The sequence below is a fragment of the Macrotis lagotis genome, chromosome 5 (assembly GCF_037893015.1).
Source record: "Macrotis lagotis isolate mMagLag1 chromosome 5, bilby.v1.9.chrom.fasta, whole genome shotgun sequence".
In the NCBI taxonomy this organism is placed as follows: domain Eukaryota; kingdom Metazoa; phylum Chordata; class Mammalia; order Peramelemorphia; family Peramelidae; genus Macrotis; species Macrotis lagotis.
In genome coordinates, this window is record NC_133662.1 from 227375767 (window position 1) to 227399303 (window position 23537).

Below are 23537 nucleotides of genomic sequence, written 5' to 3' on the forward strand. Positions count from 1 at the left end.
TTATCAAAGTGTTCCCTCCCTCATTACCCCATCTCCTGTCTCTTGATCTCCAACCATGCTTCTGTTCTTTCCTTCTCATTCTTCTCTCTCTGTACTTCTCATTCCCCTTCCCACATTCTTCCATTTACTCCTTTCCATCCCAATGAAATGACTTCTCCCTTCCCAACCAATCTTCTCAATTGTGAGCTCTGGTTCACTAAAATGAAAGCCTTTGGGTGGAATAAGATCCCTGATGGTCATTAGCTATCCTTATGTCTGTCCTCATGATGTCTTGCCCATTTGGTCTTCTTGTTTCAGAAAGGAGAAGCTGGGGCCATCAAAGAGAACCTGCCTTCTTAAGTTCCAGCCCTAGATGCTGCTGATGGCACCTGGCTTGAGATGTTTTCTCATGGCTGTCCTGATAGTAGTGGTGGAGATTAAAAGAGCTGGTAAGGCCAAACCCCTAAATAGCAAGTCATGTCAGGACATAGCTGGGGAAGAAATGACACTAAACACCTTTCTAGGGGGAGGAAGAAATTACTCTAAATCATTCTAACACTTTTCAAAGGACAAACTCTATCTTGGAACAATTTCAGGACAACTGCTTCCCCAGTTCACTCTACCCCCCCAAACTGGGAGTATGATACAAGGAAAGATCTTGGATCGGGAGAGAAGGGGTCTAGTTCAAATCTAAACACTACCTTAGACAATTTGCTTGACTACGCTTCAATTTTCTCATTTGTGTAAGGGGCAGTGTTGAGGGAAAGGATTGGAAGGAGGAATAACCCCCATTTCTCAGTACTGTGAGAAGCCTATGTATGTGAAAGCATTTTGAAAACTGAAAAGTCCTATTCAAATGTGGTATTATTATTCCAACCTCTCAAAACTTTAGAACATGAAGGGTTTTTGGAGAACAATGGTCACAATTTATTCATTTCCTAAATGAGAAACTGAAGCCCAAGTGACTTGTCCAAAGTTCTATGGCAAGCCAATCACAGAAATAGAATATCAAACTTGGAGAGGATCTCAGAAACGATCTACTACCATCCTCTCATGGTACAGAAAAGAAAATGGACTCTAGTGGTGAATTAATTTGCCTAGTGATATTCAATGCCTAGAAAAAACTGTAGGAAATATTACTGAAGGGAAGGTTAGTGAACATCCAGAAGAGGAGACAATGATCATGAAAAGTCAGCATGAAGCTTCCCTTCATGAGTTTCTTGGTCCCCCCCCCCAACATCTTACCAAATTGGAAGGTCAAGGGAATGCTGTAAAAATAGTAGAAAGTTGTCTACATTTTAGCAAGGCATTTTGATATAGTGTATCATGTACTTCTTGTTAAAAAGATGGAGAGATATGAGCTATAATCAGATTGATCCAGAAAAGCTGAACCAAACTTCCTAGTCTTTCGAATAATACAGAATGAAATGGGCCATCTCAGGAGGTAATGAACTCCCCTCATGAGTGGTCTTCAAGTTGACAACTTAACAGGTATGTTGAGATACAGGGTGAACCAAAAAAGCCTCTGAGGTCTTATCTCACTTAAGGACTATTTTGTGGGAGACCATAACCACCAAATTCAACTGAATAAATCTGGGCCTTCCTTACCATACCATACTTCCTACCATTTAAAGATAAAATTATTTACCTAACCCTAATATTTCCTTTCCCTGGGAATCTTATAGACTCATAAATCTGAAAGAGACCTTAGAGATCTTTAGGCCCAACATCTACCTACACAAGGTGTGACCTTTCCCTACAACCACTGTGACAAGAGCTTATCCAACCTTTGCTCACTGCTCACAAGTAATAAGGAACTTACAACCAATCAAGGGAAGTCATTTCATTGTTGGAGCTCAGGGGAGGAGAAATGGGGGAACAGAGGAGAATGAGTGGCACGGAGCAGTCTTAGACAAATCATACTATGAGTCTACTATCTCTCACAACTCCCAACATTTTATCCAGTTATCAGATTAAAATGAATATCAAAGGCAACCTTGAAGAGTAAAAGACAATGTGCAATTTGAATAAATGGGGTAATGGGGTGAGGAGAGAGAGGAACTGGCCACAAAGCTTCCTCATGCTAAGGACTTGAGTCCATTTCCATGCATGGGTCCTACTTTTTTTTTTAACATTAGTCAATACCTTGAAGTTTTACTATTTGATAAGCAGTGCTGTGCCAAGTGCTATGGAGGAAGATACAAGAGAAGGATAGAACTGTCCTCTTCCCCTCAAAGCACTGAAGAGACCAGACTAACACATGTATAGGGTCAGACTTATAATTTAGGATCATACCTAGAATCATAGAACCTCAATAACAAAGATTCTGAAATCTTGGCATCCTAGAATCTCAACATCACAGAAACTTGGCCAAGAAGGGATGCTAGTGCTCATCCAGTACAATATGGGACAGTGCATAGAGTGCAGGACATGGAGTTAGGAAGACCCGAGTTCAAATCCTGACCCCAAACACTTGCTCACAGTATGATCCTGGGCAAATAATTAATAAGCATCAATTAAAGCTTACAGTTTGTGTCAGACACTATGTTAAGCATTAGGAACACAAAGGAAGGCAAAAACAGCCCCTACCGTCAAGGAGCTGAAATTCAAATGCAGGAGACAAGACATACGTTAAGTGGGAACATACAAAATATAATCAGACTAGGATGCCTCATTTTTCAGCTGTAAAATGTAAGGGCTAGACTAGATGGCCTAAGGTTCTTTTTTTTAGGTTTTTGCTAGGCAATGGGGTTAAGTGGGTTGCCCAAGGCCACACAGCTAGGTAATTATTAAGTGTCTGAGACAGGATTTGACCCAGGTACTCCTGACTCCAGGGCCGGTGCTTTATCCACTGCACCACCTAGCCTCCCCTTGGTCTAAAGTTCTTAAAGCTCTCTCTTATAACTCTCTTTCCTCTAGTTTAGTAAATACTACTTGCTGGGTAATCAATGATTGACAACAAGAAAGAAGAGAAATTTCCTGTCCTGGTTAGACTTCTTTTTCCCAGTTTTTATTTTTTTTAAATAAATCCACCTCAGGTTTTAATTTTTTAAACTTATTTTATTTTTTCCAATTAACAAGCATTTATTTTCTTTCCCTCCCACCTCTCCCTCCCAAAAAATTTGGGGGACAAAAAACAAAAAAAAAATCTATAACAAATCCTCATATTGGTCCTGTGGAAATGTATATGGTTCACCTCTTGAGTCCATTTCTTGTTTCTTGAGTCCATCATCTCTCTGACAGGCGGTAGGTAGTGGGCTCCATCATCCATTCTCTGAAATCATGGCCAGTCACTGTACAGCTCATTGATGGTGTTTACAGTGTCCTAACTACATCGATATTTCTCCCAGTGGTGCTCACTTCCCTATTCACCATTCATCCAAGTTCCCTTTTCTTGACTTACAGTGCAATAATATTCCGTTATAGTATGCTGTAATTTGTCCAGCCAATCCCCAGTCACTGGGGACCCCTTTCATTTCCAGTTCTTTTTAACTACAAAAAAGAGCTGTTAGAAATCCTTTTGGACCCAGATCTTTTTCCTTTTTTTTTTTTTTTGACCTCTTTGGGCCATAAGACTAGTAGTGCCACTTTTGCCCAGCTTCTGCAGGCTAACCTTTCCTCTAATGTTCTAGGCTGCATGGACATCTTCAGCTCCAGAAAAAGTTTTCCTGCAAGAAGGAGAAAAACTGAGTTTAAACTGTACTCTGTCATATAAGAAAGGAGAGGCCAAGGGTCTCACTGTGTTTTGGTGTAAGAAGATGTAACAAGACTGCTCTTCACAGATCAGCTTGCAAGAACTAAAGCTAAAAAGGGAAATGGAAAAGGGGGAAGAAAATACTTTGAAGGAACACTACATCTCCACAGTCTGTAGCAGACTTCATGTCACACTGGCAGATAGTGGAATCTACCAGTGCTGTGCAAGAAGTCAGAATTCTAACATCCTCCTTTGGGGCCACTATATCTCTGTGACTATCACAGGTGAGCCACACTGTCCAGGGGCTTCTGCCCGAGCCACTAGCTTCCAGTCTCTCCACACAGCACATACACATGCTGTCCAGGGATCCCTTCCCAAAGCCACTGACCAGGATGGCAATCGGGGTCAACTCATGGTCAGGGGCAGCTCCAGAAACTGAGAAAGGGAGGCCACAACACACAGAGGCCCTCTGGGCTTGTTCCCATAATGGCATGTCCTCCTATTAAAAGAACAGAAGAATGTTGGAATCAGTGAAAACCTTTAAATTCATTTAATCCAACCTTCTTATTTCATGGATGAGAAAATCAACCTCCAAAGAAGCCAAGTGTTTTACCAAGTCACTTAAATAATGAGTGCCTGAAGCAGGACTCAAACCCAGCCCTTTTAACTCTGATCTAGCATCATCCCATAGATTTAGCAGTTCATGTTTTCTTCGTATCTTTTAGTCATGTTCATGTAATGTTGTAAACTGCAAAAGAAAACACACTGCAGAAAGTCTTCCTGTTCCTTTATCATGTTTTCCTCAAGGACACCTCTGACCCATTTGTAGATCACTTATCATAAAGACTTTCTAAAGATGAGAAAGGAGGTTTCTGAGTTAACAATAACTGGTATTTTTAATCGCTTTGGAGGAGGTTACTAATATTCATTATTATTATTTTTCCATTCTTGTGGGATTATCTCTTTCTTGATGTGTCTTGTTGTCTGTCTCTATGCTCTCAAAACTTTGCTGATGCCACAAATTTCCTCAGTGGGGATTTGGTCTGATCCAACACTCAACTTGACTTCTTAAATTCTAGTTTGATTTTCTTGTGTAACATAACAGGAACTGAGACATTAGGGCCCGAATGGGGTGGTGGTTCCACTGCCACTGATGATGGGAGCAGATCATTATAAAAACATTGATAAATGTGTTGCATTTTATATTCATTTGTTGCCTTCTGCCCAACTACATTAATAAAGGAGGAGGTCAAGATTCAGAGTAACTGAATAATTTGTTTGCAGTGACAATCAATTAAGTGTTAAGAGGCAAAAATTGAACAAGTCTCTCCTGGTGCTTTCCACTACACCAGGACCCCTCCTACAGAGTGAGATGATCTTTGATGATTGTGGTTCTCATTAAATTTTCCAAAGACTTGTTTTAGCTTCTATTGCTTTTCATAATTTTATGAAAATTCTCTATAGAATTTCCTGAGTTAGTTTTCATTCTAAACTCTAAACTCATCTTGTGTTTGGCAGCCACTTCTCTCCATGTGGCAAAGAGATCAAATGTTTGCTAATCAAGGCAATTTCTGGTTCTTTTTGCCTCCTCTTTGTAGTAACTTTTTTTCAATGGTTGAACTTTTGTGGGAATGGTGAAAATCAAGGACATAAATTCCCTTTCCTTTCCCCATTTTTCAGCACAGTAGGAAGAACAGCTGACATTTTTAGTGTGCTTTTAGATTTACATACACAATCTCTATGTGTAAATCACTTTGCAAATTAACCAGTCAGCAAGCATTTATTAAGTGCCAGGCACTAAATTAAATTCTGGGACTGTATACAAAGGGAAAAAACCTTGCTTTCAAAGAGCTCACATTCTAAAAGGAGAAATCAGTATAAAAGATAAACATAGAGTAGATGAAGGCAGGAGCTTAAGAGGAGGACACCAGGAGAGATGAACCCCAGGAAAGGCCTCAATGTAAAAGGAAGCACTTGAGTTGAGTCTTAAAAGAAGTAAGGGATTTTTAAGAGGTAGAAGTTAGAAAGCAGGGAAAGCTAGGCTTAGGCAACAACCGGAAGGGACAGTCATGAGAGATGGAGCATCCTGTGTGGGCCTCTGGGGCTAGACCTAGGACATACATAGAGGTAATATGCTACAATACAGAAAATGTAAGAAGGAACCAAGATTGTGAGCTTTAATATGTTTAATCTCAGAAATGTGAAGGTGCTATCCATCAGTTGTGGTGATTATCTTCACAACAGGGCTCTACTGCCATTGTTATTTGCATTTTACAGCTGGGGAGGCAGAGGCTCAGTAAAGTTCAATGATTTACCTATCAACACACATAGCTGGTAAATGTCAGAAGCAGGATTCAAATTCAGATCTCTTGCAAATACGGGGTGCTTCCCAAGCTTTACAAGGGTATTTCTTCCTAATTCCACTGTGCTGAAGTGAGACTGCACCAAGATCATCTCATTTTACTTCTAGCGGATCTTTAAATTCTTTTTCGGGACTATCCTTATCAGCATAAAGAAGTCAATTTTGACTGAATTTGTTAACTCTCCCAGTGCTATACCAGCAACACCTGGAAGACAGTAAGGTAAAGTGAAAATAATGCAGAGGTAGGAGTCAGGAGACTTGGGTTTGAATCCCTGCTCTGTCACTAACTACCTGTGTGATCTGAGACAAGCTATTTAGTTTCCTTCTCTTCCAAATGAAGTTGTATTAGGCTGCTTCTAAGATCTCATCCAACTCTAAACCTATTACCTTACAACACTGTCATTGTCTTAACAGAGAGACAAGGCAGCCAAAATCAAAAATTCTTTAGCAGAAAATCCATGTACAATAGTTTTTCCTGGGGCATCTTAATGAAGGCCAAACAAGACTAAATGGAGGAAGTGACAATATAAAGCGTTTTAGCTTAGACCCAAGGACAATTCTTCCCAATAGATTTGTAAGAAATATGAATGAGTAACTGAAGTAAGTTAGGAATTTTAATTGCCCTCCAGACATAGTCCAGATTCTCATTTGTCTGGAATGGTGCAGGGGCTGTTTCAAGAGAAAGATGCTGGAGGCCATGTTGGCTTGTTGATGTTCATAATAAACAATAAGACAGCTTCAATCATTTAAACACAACAGGGCACTCAATCCAACCAAATGAGCTGCAAATAGTATCTCACAATATGCCAAGAAAACAACCATTAACTGCTTCAGGAACAGATCTAAACACATAGCCTCTCTCCTTTCTCCTAACAACCAATGTAGAAAAATTAGGTCCTTAAATGCACCATACGACTTATCTTATCAGTGGAGAGAGTTTTTATTTTATGAATTTCCTACACTTAAGAAATCATAGATAGTGATTTAAAAGCCTAAAAAAAATGACCATCCAAAAGCAGTCATTTAATACTTATTTGTGCGTGATGTTACAAAGCAATTTGCAAACTTTAAAGTGACTATGAAAAGTGAAAACTGATATAGGCAGATTAATAAACTCAATGACCCTTTAAACCTGATCATTGTGTTTTTTTTAGGTTTTTTTTTTTTTTTTTGCAAGGCAAATGGGGTTAAGTGGCTTGCCCAAGGCCACACAGCTAGGTAATTATTAAGTGTCTGAGACCAGATTTGAACCCAGGTACTCCTGACTCCAGGGCCGGTGCTTTATCCACTGCACCACCTAGCCGCCCCTGATCGTTGTGTTTTGAACCAGAAAAAGGGAACTACACCAAGACAAAACTGGAATACCAAGAAGACACTTTATCTAGCTACAGTTAAAAGATCACTGAAGACAAGTTCCCTGGAGGGAAAAATCTGGGGACTAATGGTCTCAGGTTTGATAGCCCTTGTCCAAGAAGGGGGATTGGGGCCATGGATCTTGTACATGATGGGGGGAAAAAACTAGTTACCCAATTCTATGCATCACTGTTGTATGCCACTATGGGGTCGTACTGACAAATAGCCCATTACAACACAGAAGAGACTGGAACTGTCTTGAACTGGGAGGGAATTCACAGGATTTCAAGCTTTCTTTGGATAAGTCGCCCTTTCCTGGAGGAAAAAAAGACCTATCAAAAATCCAATAACTCCTTCTAATCCTTCCCTGGAGGACAAGCAGGAAAAATGCTAAATAAGCCATTAGACATTATATGGAGGTAGGCAAAGCAGAAAGGATAGACTTTGATTTGCTAGATAGGTCCTGACTATAGTCAGCCCCTGGGATAGAATAACAGGTGGATGGAAAGGTCAGGCTAATTTGAATGTCAAAACAACTGCAATATAGACCCTGGGGAACCATCAAAGAATCTAAGTATCTCCTAACTGTGAGGGGAAGATTTTTATCAAAATGAGTCAGGCACTTCCTGCCCCCTTCCCCCCAAAAGTTCAAGTAACAGAAAAAGGGACACTTTTGGGGACCAGACATCAAGGCTGTGTTTGTTTAAAAGCTCTGAAAAGTTTTTACATTTCCTTTTTCAAGTTTTTCTCAACTGACAAATATATACTGAATTGTCAATAAATGTAAGCAAGGAATTTACTTCTCCCTAATCACATACAGTAGATGACAGTAACAGATTTGAAGTCTAGAGTTTCTGACTAAATTCTGGCTCTGTATGAATTTGGAGCAATCACTAATCATCCATGCATCCCAATTCCCTCATCTATAAAATGTGACGTTTCAACTACATTGTCGAGGTCCCTGTCAGTTTTAAATTTGGGATTCCTATTCATTCCACCTTGTTTGTTGTTTGACCTTCATTCTCAAAAAAAGATCATGACATCAGGGTGGTGATTCTGTGACATGTACATGAAGATTTGAGTGAGGAAGTATTAATCCTAAGTCACCAGTCTCATTTTCTCCTCCAGAGTCATCTAGGTTCAGTGGCCAGATGACTGGAGATGGCTCTGAATGCAAGACAATTGGGGTTAGGTGATTTGCCCAAGGTCACCCTAGGAAGTTAGTAAGCTCCTGCTTCCACTGGGCCACCTAGCTGCCCTCTTACATCTTTTCATAGCTACTACCCCAAATATTTTTTTTACCATTTGTCTCCTAACTGGTTTCCTTACTTCTGTAAGGTCCTCCCTCCTCCAATCTGTCCTATACAACTGCCATATTTATCCTCCAATGCATGGTTCTGATGTCCCTATTGCCCAATTGCTTACATTGCTCCTTTTGTCTACCAAATAAACCCTAAATTTCTTAACCTATTAAATGGATAGGTATTTTATCCACTTCATGAATGAATGCAGAGGCATTTAAGTCCTTAATACACTGAGTTAAGGGCTGGAAAGACAAACAGAAAACCAGAGCTGGTCCTGCTCAAGGAGCTGCCATCCACATGGAGGCCCAGCCATGTATAGGTTGCAGCTGCATGACAGCTGGTTCTCAGGGGGGCAGCAGCAAAGCAGTGGATCCTGTATCACCTTGAATGTCATTTCTATTGATAAAATCACAATTGTTTCTGATAAGGAGCCATCGGACAGTACCAAGATTATACTTCTGGTATTGAAAACTTTCTTTTCTAGGTCTTTGGAGACTGTTGTTGCTGAGAGGAGGCAGGGGCTCTAGCATCTGTAAGAAGTAGCTCCCTCCAGGCTGCATCTCCACAAGGGCTGTTTCCCTCAGTGGGCAGAGGGAGTCAATCTGGAAGCACTTGGGGTGCTTGGGGGCACTGCTACTCTTGAATTCCGGGTCCCTGACTGTTGCCACTGAGGTATAAGGAGATGTAGGAGTCAAAGTTTAGCAAAACTGAAAGGACAAGAGATCCCAGTGTTTGAAAGTACACATAAATCAGGTTGATTTGCATGTAAGTTAAAGAATGACAGGCTGGTAAGTAGAACTGAATCTTGAGGATTATCTAAAACCCTCACAAAGCCACCCTCATTTTAGTAATGAGGAAACTGAGGCTCAGAGGCTACATTCCCAAAGCACAATTTGTCTTATTCCATCCACTGCTTCTGTCACTCATTTTTCACAAGCCTTCCTTCCTTCCTGATTACACTGAGCACTAGTTATCCCTAAAGGGAGGCAGCACAGCACCACGGACAGGGCCTGGAAGACTGGGTTTGAATCCTCCCTTGACAAGTGAATGAAAGTAAGGACCTATCCACCACCCAAGTAAGCATTTAATGTATACTGCATTTAGTTTACTCCTTTCTTTGCCCACTCATCTATTTTTCATGACTCCCTATAAATACTTGGTTTTATGCATCCCCAACCCACTCTTTTGTACAGTATTTTTTTTAATAGCAGGAGTTTTGCTGGTATTTGAAGTTACTAATTAGTACACTAATCCAAACCTCTGTTTTTTTTTTCCCATAGGTTTGTAACAAGTCTGGGAAAGATTCCAAAAACAGAGACACCAAACTCCCTGAAAGAAAATCTCAGCTAAAATTTAAGCTAATTTTTTCCTTCTATATTTCACATCATAAACTCCATTAAGAACAGAAGGTACTTTGGAATGGGGAGTTAATAGCAACAGACCAGGAGTCAGGAAAACTGTTCTTCCTCCCAGTTCTTCCAGTGGCTAGCTCTATGACTTTGGAAAATAAGCCAATTTTCTCATTAATAAAATGATGAGGTTGGTATGGAAGGTTTGCTTACCCTGAAGCTAAAATCATCTGTTAAGCAATATCCATCGAGAATCCCAATTTCATTTTCATATAAATAAAAAGATGAGCTTTTAGAAAGGCAAGGCCATTGTCTGGTTCAATACTAAAACCTACAGAGGAAGACAAATAAGACTAAGAAAATATCTGGGCTCACAGGGCTTAGATGCTAGTGGAGAACAAATATAAATGAAAATGGTAAACTGCACCCTGGACTCAATTTCAAAGGAAATACAAGGTGTTTTCAAGATTTAGAAGAAGTTTGCATTTGAGGAGGGGTGAGGTAGCAGATTCCATTTAAAAAGACTCCATTGATTATTCTTTGGATGTTCAACAGGTTTTCAGCAGGTAGATGTGGCATGAGGAATGTTCAGGTGGATTAAAAAGAGGAAACAAAGGCACTAAGGTGGACAAATAGAGAAAGATCAAAAGCCCCAAATTAGACTAACTTATCTGGAAATTAGAGAAACAGAAGGGACCCAGACTGTGAAGGGCTCTTAATTTCAGATTAAGGCAATAAGGAGCAAAGATTTCCTTTGGTAGACAAACTGATAATTAAATATTTAATGATTATCAGTTGACTAGCAAAGATGTCATAGCCATTTGGAATTATGCAAACTAAATGACTAAATACATACCTTTTAATTCATTCATTACTGGGCTTATAACCAAGGAAGTCACTGACAAGAAAAAAGTCCCCATATATATCAAAATATTTATAGCAGTACTTTATGTGATAGCAAAGATCTGGAAATAAAATAGACATCCATTAATTGGGGAATAGCTAAATAAATTATGGTACATGAATGTAATGGCAAATTACTATGTGATGAATACAAAGAAGCACGGGAAGATCTATATGAACTGTTGCAGAGTAAAGTGAGTAGAGTCAAGAAAATATATACAATTAACTAAAACATTATAAATGGAAAGAACGCCACACCAAAACCTCAAAAGTGAGTGCAAAAAATTACAAAGATCAAGCAAGACCCAAATGAGAAGATATGAGAGAAGAACCCCAATACACCCCTTTGGACAGACAGGAGATCCATAGTTGTTAGATACTGCACAGGTTTTCAGACTTTTCCAATATACTGATCAGTTGTGCTATTTCCTCCTATAAAAAAAATTTAAAAAATGGGATAGCTCTTTGGGGCAAGGCAAGGGAGGAATACTTGGGATAATGATGAAGAAATAGAAATCATCAACAAGTAAATACATACATATGTATTTTAAAGAGAGACCATTAATAATCTTGGGGAGAACAGTTTCAGTAGAGTGGTGAGATTAGAAACTAGCCTGCAAGTTGTTGAAGAAGGAAATAGAAGCAATGATTATTTTCCCTTAGAGTTTGAAAGGACCAAAAACAATAGCTTCAGGGAATGGCAGCTATAATGATGCAGGAGAAACAGTCGTGTTTGTCAGCAAGAGAGGAACCAGTGAATAAAGAGTGACTGCAGACCAGAATGGGGATGATAGAGGGAGCAAGATCTAGATGTGAGGACACGAGGGAAGCACATTACTAAATAGAAAGGCTGACCACCTCTTTTTCTAAAACTACAGGAAAGAATAGTCAGAGATATGGAAGGGTTCTAAGATATGGAAGGAGAAGAGGAATTCCACAATTGATGGCCTCTATTTTCTCAACAGAAAAAAGGCTTAGAATAGCTGCTATGATTAATATTATGTGTCAGAATTCATAGGATCATCAATTTAGAGCTGGAAGATAACCTTAGAGGTTATCTTGTTCAATGCCTTCCTTTTACAGACGAAGAAACTTCAATCCAGGGAGTTTATATAATTTTCCTAAAGTCACACAGTTAATAAGTGGATTCAGGATTCAGACTTGGGTCTTCCCATAGTCTTTCCACTGTACCAGGTTGTTTGAGTCCAGGAAAAAAGAAGGAATGCTACTCATCAGTGGAAGCCTAGTTAATATTAATACTAACTGACATTTAATGAGCATTTTAGATAGTCTCTGGGGATAACGAATCTGTAATGAAGATACAGCTGGCACAGTAGGACAGTTTCCTTCAGCAGCATCTGAATAGGAACAAATGGAACACTTTGGAGGAGCAACCCAGAATTGAGGTTATTTCAAAGTGGTAAATCAATCAGCAGCAAATCAAAGAGGCAAGGGACTGAAAGAGATGGAATATCTTGACCAAAGAGAGCTAAGTGTTTAGAAAGAAAGGTAAAGCAAGAGCTGGGGTGAGGAAATGGGGATTCAGGAACAGGAAGAGAGAGGGGATTAGAAGAAAAGACTTAGGGGGCGGCTAGGTGGTACAGTGGATAGAGCACCGACCCTGGAGTCAGGAGTACCTGAGTTCAAACCCAGCCTCAGACACTTAATAATTCCCTAGCTGTGTGGCCTCTTGGGCAAGCCACTTAATCCCATTGCCTTGCAAAAACTAAAAAGAAGAAAAGAATTAGGAAGAATGAAGCAAAAGAAGATGTGGATGGACAGTGTTATTCCTCTCTGATTGTTTCACTGCCTGTGATCATTTAATTCAAACATTTGGTAATGTAATTAGCCTACATGCTAGATCCTAGGAATACAGATTCAAAACAGCCCTTTCTCTCAAGTAGTCAGCTGAGAGTCTACTGGGGAGAGAGATAAACAAACACAAGCAAATAAAACATAAACTAAATCATTTCAAGGAAAGACCATGCTTACTATCACTTGAGGAACACTCTTTGAAGAGTACTCTGAAGACAGGGACTCTTAAGAGGTAGAGGTGAGGCAAGAGGACATTCCAGATATGGAGAATCACTATAGAATCAAGGAATGGTGGTGGGAGATGAACTATTTTGTACACTGAACAGAACAAACAACTGGGACTAAAAATGGTGAGTGCACAAAAGGGAATAATATGGAATAAAACGAAAGACAGAAGAGGAGCAGGATTGAGGAAAGCAAGCTGATGCCCTTCAAGTCAAGACGACCTGGGTTCAAAGAGCTGACTAGTTGTGTGACCCTTCATGTTGCTTAACTTCTCTAAATAGCAGTTTCTTCATCTGTATAATCAGGGAATTGGTTCAGAAGGCCTTTGAGGACACTGCCTACACTAAATCTGTCATCCCACAATTCTATTTTTCCATTTTTCAATCAGAACATAACATGGTGAAGATGTCTGAATTAGAGGAATCTCAATGGGCTATCTGCATGCAAGATGGACTGGAAATGAAAGAGACTGAAGGCAGCAAGATCAATTACTAATTTATTGTAATTATCTGGGTTAGAAATGATGAGAAGGTAAACTGACAATGAGGTTGTATGAACCTCAGAGGTAAGGAGATAAACTTCAAGCTGCAAACTTGCATGATTAAAAGGATGGTGGCACTACTCACAGAAAAGAGTAAATTGAAAGGAAATTTAAGTTTGGAGAAAATATTCTAGCCAAGTTCTGCCAGGTGGGGAGGTACAGGGCCACAGTCCCTGCTAGGTTGAGGCTAGTAGTGAATTCTTGGTGTTTGAGAGCTCTGTGCTGCAGATAGGTTTTCCCAAGTAAGGTCCAGAGCTAAGAGTGAACACCAGCAGCAGGCCACCAGGTCAGAAGAGCAGGTCAGAGTCCCCATGATGACATGTGGTGGGAATGGGCAAATGAGTGGCTGTTGAACTTCCAGCCTAGGAGAGGCAGAGAGACCAAGTCTCAAAAAAATATATTCCCTTTTGGACATGTTTGTTTGAGATTCCATTCCTCCATGACATCAGTCTGGTGAGCAATTGCTAATATAGGGCTGGAATTTAGGAAAAAGATTAGATTGTCATTTGCACTGAGAGGATAATTATAGGAATTGATAAAATTACCCAAAAAAGCAACAAAGAAAAAAAAAGGAAAAGGGGATGGCTAGGTGGCGTAGTGGACAGAGCACTGGCTCTGGAATCACAAGTACCTCAATTCAACTCCTGTCTCAGACACTTAATAATTACCTAGCTGTGTGGCCTTCGGCAAGCCACTTAACCCCATTGCTTCGCAAAAAAAAAAAAAAAAAGGAAGAAAAAAAGAAAAAAAAAAAAGAAAAGAGAGCCAAAGCAGAGCTTTGGAAAATCACTATATTTTAAGAAGGCAGTAGGAGAATGTTGAACCAGAGAAGATCAAGGCTCAATCAGACAAAGGTGAAAACATTCAGATGCAGGTAAGTCAATTATGATGAAAGCAGTGGAAATCAAGAAGGATGAGGACTGGGGAAAAAACCCACCAAATTTATCAATAAAGGATGATCTCATCTCTGGTGGATCAACTATGAATCTTAAAAAGGATAAAAGGAATCTAAAAAGGATTGAATGCAGAGCCTTTTAAAGTTTGTTGGGCCATGGACCTTTTCCCAGAATCATGTTTTGTTTCTTTTTTAATTCATAATTGGGGGCATCTAGGTGGCACAGTGGCTAGAGCACTAGCCCTGGAGACAGGAGGACCTGAGTTCAGACACTTAATAATTGTCCAGCTGTGTGACCTTGGGCAAGTCACTTAACCCCACTGCCTTAAATAAATTTTTTTTAAAAAATTCATAACTGAAGAAAATAGTAAATTTCTTTTTCATTCAGACTGACTGTCTCCCTTGCAATCTATCCATGTACTCCTTGGGAGTGAGTGGAAGCCAGGGAAGAACTACTGCCATTGAATGTCTCCCTCCATGAAGTTCAGTATTTCTAAGGGATGCCTGTGGAATTGTCGCTCCCAGCTGCCATCTGCCATAAGTGGCAAAGTACAAGGCCTTTTAAATATTTTATTGATATGTCTTGTTTTTACATTACAAACATTTACAGACTACTGCCACTCTTTTAGAGGTCTCTTGGAACAAGGTAGACCGATTAAACAAAACTAACAATACAATGACCTTGTCTCTAATTCCATTCAATGATTGTTAATGGTCTATCATATATAATTTTTCTAAAATTATATTCAATTATTCTATTGCAGGAATCACAAGAAAAATTAAAATGTAAATATACAAGTGAATTGTCAGAAGAGACTTTATAAGAATGATTTACATTCTAATGGAGAGGATATCAAAATGGTTCTTTCAAAATCATAGTCACAAGGAATCAAAGAGATAGTCAATTGAGACAGAAGATCTATAAACATTTTTATGCTTTGAAGATGCTTTAAGAAAAAAGGAAAGGAGGAAGGGGCATAAAAAGGGGAAATGGAAAAGATGGATCAATTTATTAACACAAGTTCTCTCTCCCTCTCACACACACACACACACACACACACAAACAAACACACACACATAATTTTGTGTAGGAATATATTCAACTTGAAATGAGTAAAGATTATAGAGAAGAAAAAAGTATAAGGGAACAAGAGAAATAAAAAATAAACTATCATGAGTGTGAGTATAAATGGGATAAATTCACCCATAAAATAGTACAATAGATTAGAAAATAAATGTATACAACATGTTACGTACCAAAAATACAATTGAAACATAAAAATTCAGTTAAAATAAACAGCTGGAATAAAATTATACCTCAGCTAAACAAAAATGAGAGTAGCAATTACTATTCAAGGTAATGGAAAAAACAAACAAAGATATAAAGAGGGAAATTGTATTATGCTGAACAGTAAGACAATGAAATAATTTCATGATTTAACAAAGTTCCTAATATGAACATTGATTCCACTTCCAGAAATTCTTAAGTCACATCAGTGCTAGATTTTGTGAATGCACACCCTTCTCTCAACCATTGTAACCAAATATTTTTTCCCCCTAAAGTCAAATTCCTTTTAACTCTCTCCACCAGTCCGGGTCCTCTTCCACTTAACATCAATTTGTATTTATGGCTGTAGAAACTTGGCCAGGATCAACTCTAACAAAGAATTCTAAATTGTGTATTTCAGTCTCCCAAATCCTCTGAAACAAATTATAAGTATCTTATACCTAGAGGGAGCAGATTGGTGACCTCCCAAGGGTAGGAGGTAGCCTGGCAATAATTCCCTATGAGTCACATTCCTGAGAAAGGAAAGGGACTGAAGTCAACTCCTGCCTGAAGTACAGTGATGATAATAAGCTTAAATTAATATGGGCTGGGTCTGGAAAATGTTTTGTTTTGTTTTTTGCTTTATTGGTAGCAGTAGGCTGTTGTCTAGCTCACATTTTGGTAATACTTACTAAAATAACAGAATAATAACAGCTGGCATTTCTGTAACACCTACAATGGACCAGGCAGGGTGCTAAGGATTGTCCAGATATCTCATTTTTGATTCTCACAACAATCTTGGGAGGTAGGAACTATTATTATACCCAAATTACACTTGAAACTGAGGCAAACCAAGTTTAAGTAGTTGAGGTCAAATCTGCACTCAGGTCTCCTTGACTCCAGGACAATGATCTAGCCACTCTACCACTTAGTTATCTCAATTAATTTCTATTTCTTAATGAGAGAATCAGAAAATTTAGGCTGGGAAGGAAACTTAGAGACAATCTAGTCCAATCCCCACATTTTAGTAAAGATAAAAATTGAGGCCCAGAGAAGCTAAATGATTTGTCCATAATCATTCATGCCAGAACCACTGAAAGGAAAGAATTCAGAAATGCTCTGGGGAAAAAAAACAGTAGCAAACCCAATTTGGATGAATTTGCAACTTAAGTCCACAAATTAAAAAAAAAGAGTTAACTATCAGATCATAGTCTGAGACCTTATTTTTGAATTCAACTGACCATTGGTTTCATAAAATAGAAACAATAAATATTACAATTTTTCCCTCAATTTTTTGAGCCTTTCCTTTCTGTTAACAGATATAGAAATCTTGAGCAAATTATATTAGTTCTTTCCTTTAGAATCCTAAGGAGAAAATATCCCTCTTAACACAATAGAAAAATATGGGCTAAGCTGGTTGTTCCATAATAAAGAATTCACAGCAACTTAGAAGTCAAAGTTGAGAATATGGAAATGATGATTTTTATTACAAATGTACAATGAAAGACCAGGCTGATATGATTCTAAAGTGCATTTCTAAACTTTCTAAGTTTTTTACAATGCTCTTGCTCAACTCCACCCAAGTACCCACCACCTTTCTTCCAATGTTGGGGGGAAAAAAAGAAAAAGTTTAAAGAGAATATACAAAAACACATGGATACAAATTAAGATTTCGTCTGGCTGTATAATTTAAAAAGTAAGCCTTTTTTGGAGAGGAGATGAAAAAAGAAATCAGCATGAATTCCTCCCCCTACGATTTTTGTTCCAATTCCAATCATCCTTTACAACAATTTTACAGCATGGATAACAAGCTAGGGCAGTCATTCAATCAACAATCATTCCTTCTATATCTGTTGTTTTCAGTTGAGTACATAAAGTTAAGAATTATACCTGCTTCTCTCATATAAGTGATGCTGGGAGAGCAGGAGTTCAGGTAGTGACAAAGGAACAAATATCAATCTAGGTCCCTTGGGGCTTCTCAGTCCTCAGAGTTACCTGCTCATAGCAAGTATATTTTCATATTTGTTATGGCTTTTTAGTTATCAGGGCCTTTGAGAAAATCTAATCCCAAGTGTCACCATCTTAATTATCTTGCCCTCCCTCCTCCTGTTTCCCATAATTAACTGAGGAACCTGAGTAAGATTTGACCTGTTTGGCAAGTGCTAGAACAATCTGGGCAAGTGGAAAATAAAATATAGTTGCCTCTAGTAGCAAGGAAAATCAGAGTACTCCAATTAGAACCAGCACCACAGGGATTTGTATTCATCCTGAGTTCAATTATTGCCTTAAAGATTGCAGCTAGACAAGAGAAGCTACAATATGTAACCCTCTACCTACCATTCCACCTACTATCCAAGATATATCTCATTCAAGGAAGTCTTCCCTAATTATTGTGTGTGTGTGTGTGTGTGTGTGTGTGTGTGTGTGTGTGTGTGTGTGTGTGTGTGAGAGAGAGAGAGAGAGAGAGAGAGAGAGAGAAAGGATTCCTGCCCTCTGACCTCAAACTTTAAGAGACTTTCAATTAAGATTTGGGAAAGAGAAAAGAAGAAAAATTTGTAAGATATCAATCTATACTTGTCTATTTTTAGGACCCGAGTTCTCTGAGAGCAGGACCTATGTTCTATCCAGAACTACATCATAGAGATGGCAGTATAAGCAGTACTCCAAAAGGTCTATAAATCTGTTTCTAGGTAAGATCCAGAAGTAAACAAAGCTCCTTAGTGAATTTCAGCTATCTAGCTTCTTGCCTTCTCAAGGCCCCAAATATGGAAGGGCAGCATGTGCCTGGAAATAACTCCTTAATTCCTAGGATCAGAAAAGCCAAACATTCTGGTAAGTAATGAAAGGAAGGCACTTTTATTTCTCAGGTCCACAGTATGAGTTAAAAGATGAAGGTTAGGAGCAAAGGTGTTATTCCCTAGATCATTATTGACCACTGTCTGTCCAGAGAGCACACTGTTCATTCTTATTCTCTTTAACTAAAGAACTGAAGCGTACATTTCTCAGAAGCACAATTTATAGCACAACCAAAACTGGAGGGTTCTTAGAAATAGCTCAATTTTTCTTCATTTTCTCAATCCACTATAGTAGGTAAAATGGAGATTTTATGTAGTTTTATGTAACTACTGCTGCTTGCCCTGTTTTAGTTAGACATTTACTGAAAAAATCATCTGGCTTGGAAGACATGACAGATCAGAGATCTTTGTTAGTCAATCGAAAAATAGCAATGGAGTCTAAAACTTTGGAGAATGAAATCCGAGTGGATTCTGGAGCAGCCCCCAACCCCAACCACACCTCTACCTCTTGCCACAAAATCCCAAAAGATCAAAACTAACACATGGGATCTAAGCTGGGTAGATTTTATGCTGAGAACCAAAAGATTCTCAAGGAAGTGCCTCCCTTCCCTTCTTGGCCCAAGCTGGATTACCCCCTGCTAGTCCTGCCTTTCATCAACGGCCCCTGCCCCAGCTGCTCTCCTTTATGCAGCAATAGTTCTATGCCAGAAAGATATTCTAAAAACAGAGCTAAAGCTCATGATGTTTGTTGAAAAAGAAAAAAGAAAAAAAAACAGGAGGGTGGGGATAGAGAGGAAGAACCAGGAAGTCAAGGCTCACCTCTTAAGGTATTTGTATTTTGGGTGACTCTCCCTGGGGCTTCCCTTCAATGGTTCTATCCCTAACTTCAAACCAGGGAGCACTGGTGACCTCCAGAGGTAATGCTGGTGCCAGCTTCCCCCAGTACCCAAGCCCTGCCCAGCCCCAGCGTGGCCTCACGGCCATCACCACAGCCCCATGTGACACTCTGAAGTTCCACAACAGTCTTGACCTTCTTCATTTATTCAACTTTAGAAAATGAACGCTCCACAGAGCTGTGTACATGTGTATAGAGATGCTCATAGGTTAACAGTAGGACCTTGAGTCAGACACCTCCTTTAGTCATGTGTTTTGGGGCCTGGCTACAAATGGTATGTCTCCGACAGCAGCAAGAACCAGGCAGAACAGCAAAGGTTTACAAGTGAAATGTGTTTTTAAAAAAAGGTTTAAAAAGAAACAACATAAAAATCTGAATTCCTGAAGACCAATGAATTATCAAGTACCAATGGACTAGACACTCAAAGCAGTTTAGGAAACATCCCACTCATTTCCCAAAGAGATGTCTTCAGGAGGTCCCCAAGACAACTGGCAGAAAACAAGGAACCAACTAGAAGTTGAGGACAATTATAGATCCTAAGCCTAAGAGTCATAGTCCTCTGTCCCTTGAGCTTTCATCCTGTTTTAACCCTTTCCTAACAAGGGAATGGGGCAGAGACCCAGCCAGACTACAAGAATATACCAAATTGTCTTCTTGGGAGAACTGCCTCCCCCTGAATTATCATTTTAAAAATAAAAATGAGCCAAACCAGAGACAGGCTAATATGCCACTTTCTCTTTCCCACTTTAACTGTCCTTCAGTTTTCTCTTGGAAGCTCCAGTCAATGCTCTGGCTTCATTTCACCTGACTTCATGGCTAATCCAGCCAGAAGAAGCCACTTTCATCCAGTTAAGACAAATACTTTATGCCAAATGGACCTGGGGTTTTGGTTCCACTGCGTTTACTTTAAAATACACTGATGGGGGAGATGGAGGCTGGGGGAGAAAGCAGAACCTCCACTGCAAGGCAGCATGACAGATAGCAGAACCCTAACTAGACCTTTAAGGAATTTATTTCATTCTGAAAGAAACACATAATTAAGTTTCACAAGTATAAAATCAAGTCATCACTCTGAATTCAGGAATAAGAGGCATTCGGCTGTAGATACAATTCCATCTGTAAATGCTAACTTTAGATTTGGAGCGGGACAGCACTCATTGCGTTAATATTATGGGTTGAGATTTCAGGTGAGGTTCCTATATCCACATACTATTTTTTTATACAATTTACATTTGTAGTTAAGTCTACCACAGCCCCAGCTCAATGGGTCTTGAGCTTCAGAAAGTCCATGGGTCATGTAGTTGGCTGTCACTGCTATAGCCGCTACTTGAAGAGGCGTCACTGTTTGGTGTTTGCCGGGTTGAGTCCTCACCATTTAAACTCTTCCTGCAAACAGGACACGTATCATGCTGAAAAACAGACACCAGAGAAAAAGTGAGCAGTCTTTTTTTAAAAACAAGAAAATAAATGGGGGAGAAAAAAGCTATAAGGTGATTAAAAGAAAACACATTACAACGAAAAATTGGATAAGTATATTAAGCAATAGTTTCTCACAGTATAGTCCAAGGACCCCTGGGATCCACCCCAAGATCCTGACAGGGGTCCACCAAGGTCAAATCTATTTTCATAATAATCCTGAGATGTTTTTGTCTATTAAAATACTACTTTTTCCAACTGCATTTCGTATGAAGGCAAATATTTTTTCTAATAAGTCAATCACAGCAATATATCACAATAGACTGAATACAAAAACAGATCTAAGAAGACAGCTGCCTTCTATTCAGACAAAAAGAGACTTGCAAAAATACATACAATTCTCATTTCTTTTTGTTTGGAAAAATGTATCTTTTTCATAAAAAATGTTTTATTATTGCTAATCTTGTTAATAAGCATTTTTATAATTCATCAGTTTTAATTTCTAATACAGACAGAAACCACATAAACAAAAGCTATTAATGTCAGCATAGTGTCCAGCAAATAGTAGGTAGTTACTAAATATTTACCGTATTTACAAGATTTAGGACTGTCAATTTTCAAGACTAAAAAGGGGTCCCAGGGCCAAAAAGTTTGAAAACCACTGATATAGAGCAAACTGCTACCTACATAATTCCCTGACCACAAGAGACAGTGCTAATATCTGCTGTGGGTCCTTAGGCCTGTAGTACAAAGACACCAAAAAGAAAGGAAAAGGAGGGGTGGCTAGGTGGCCACAGTGGATTGAGCACCAGCCCTTGAGTCAGGAGTACCTGAGTTCAAATCTGGCCTCAGACACTTAATAATTACCCAGCTATGTGGTCTTGGGCAAGCCACTTAATCCCATTTGCCTTGCAAAAAAAAAAAAAAAAAAAAAAAAACCTTAAAAAAAAGGAAAAGGATACATAGATACAAAAATATTAATAACAACATTTGCTATGGTGGCAAAAAACTAAGGAAATGCCCATGAACTGGGGATAGGCTAAACAAATTACAGTATATGAATAAAATGGAAGCCAAGAGCCCTCTCAGAAATGATGAAAGGAATGATTTCAAGGAAACCGGCAAAGACTCTCTCATGAAATGATGCAACACCAATTGAGCAGAACAACTTTACAATGATAATACTGTAAAATCAAGATTCCAGAGGGCCAAAGTGAAGCATGCTATTCTCCTTCGACAGAAGTGATGGCTCCAGAAGCTAAAATGAGACTCAGATTTTTTATATTTGGTCAATGTGGAAATTTGTTTTGCTTATGTATATTTGCTAGTGGTGGAGGGTTGGGAGGGAGGAAAACACTAATTTGAAAAAAATTAATTTGAAAAATTCATCTGCTGTGAGGTTTGGGTCAAGTCAAATACCTGAGCTCAAATCTCAAGAAGACTTGAAACTGCTGCACTAGAAACCAGACCACTCAATTATAACTGGCACAACTATTATCTCTTTGATCAAGGCAGCAGAGAACTAAAAACAGTGGCAGGAGGAAAAAGGATACAAATACTTGCTGGATCCTATTTGGCCTATAACAGATGGATTGGCATCAAGTAAGTAACCAATTTCTAAAAATCAATGAAGATTTTACTCAGGTCTGGGTCAGGGAAACAAGAGGTTAAAATTATATTTGGTTCCCCCCTTCTCCTCCTCAGCAGTGTACTCTCCTTAATATCAATCATATACTATACTAAACACCAGAGGCTGAGAACCAAACTCACCAGCTCCAACCATGGCACAATACAGCTGCTGTGAAAGAAGTGGTTGCAAGGTAATTGCCGGACTTGCTCTCCGATGGTGTAGTCTTCTTTGCACACTGGACACTCTAAACCCGTATCTATAGAGGGGAAAAGACAAAGACAAGACATGAAATACACACGCCGAAGAAAAGTCCTAGAATGGGTCTTGTCTTCTCAGGAACAACACAGAGGGAGGAAAAGTAGGAGGAAAGAGTGGGTAGTGGGACAGAACTGTGAGGTTTAACCCCAAATGGAGAAAGGGAAAGAAAATGGAAAAGAGGAAACAATCACAGCAGAATGGAAAGAAATTAGATCTGAACTAATTAGGTCTGGATTTTCAATCACAGATTAAATGATGTTTTCTAACAAAAAGAAAACTAGGAAAACATTTTCCTAAGCCTTTCAGCTGACATTTGTTTGGCAGCTATCTGCTTCCGTCAGTGGCATTCTCCGATCCAAAGGAAGGGATTCACTCTCAGCACATTAAAAGGACTCCTGTGTTCAACGTTTCCAGTTGCTGCAATTTTCTCCAACCCCCACCATTCTCATCCCAGACAGATGGCTGACCCAAAATCCACAGGCACAAGGTGCAGGGCGAGGGCCTGACCATGAGGGGGCAGTGTAGGACCATGATGCAGGCTCCCATGGGGTTGGCCACAACAGAAGGACCTTGGGGAGGGCAATTTGGGGCTACACAGACTCAGCAGGTTTCCTTCGGAGCGACTCCTGGCTACAATTCAAATCCAGGTGGTTTCGTCCCTCCCTTCTATACAAGGAGGCCACTGTGCATAGGTGGCAGTGGTGACCCAAAGCAGAAACCCTCCCCAAGGGAGGTGACTGCCCAAGAGCAGAACTCCCCAGAGACCCATGGTCCCTATCTCCAGACCTCCCCACAAGGAGAGGAGCTCTCATGTTCACTCTTCCTTTAATGTTCTGACTAAGAACCCAGGGGAAGA

The 23537-nt window shown here is 39.4% G+C and overlaps 2 protein-coding genes across 5 annotated transcripts in view; one reads left to right on the forward strand and one right to left on the reverse strand.

Moving 5' to 3' along the window:
• Nucleotides 1–335: 335 nt before the first annotated feature.
• Nucleotides 336–7557, forward strand: CD160 (CD160 molecule). Its single transcript, XM_074190086.1, is given in 5 exon segments — nucleotides 336–428; nucleotides 3612–3639; nucleotides 3641–3957; nucleotides 7366–7427; nucleotides 7429–7557. Coding segments are annotated over 5 exon segments (612 nt in total). The 5' UTR covers nucleotides 336–352.
• The window catches only part of RNF115 (ring finger protein 115), an 85736-nt gene continuing 64740 nt past the window's right edge, over nucleotides 2542–23537 (reverse strand). For 2 of the 4 annotated variants that reach the window (XM_074188625.1, XM_074188626.1), the window contains 2 exons: nucleotides 22564–22679; nucleotides 2543–20786 (listed from right to left, as the gene is read on the reverse strand). In XM_074188625.1, the coding sequence (XP_074044726.1) occupies nucleotides 20655–20786; nucleotides 22564–22679 (248 nt within the window). In that variant the 3' untranslated portion in view covers nucleotides 2543–20654. Of the gene's footprint in view, nucleotides 20787–22563; nucleotides 22680–23537 lie in introns of all 4 variants that reach the window. The other 2 variants (XR_012468711.1, XM_074188627.1) reach the window with 2 other exon arrangements.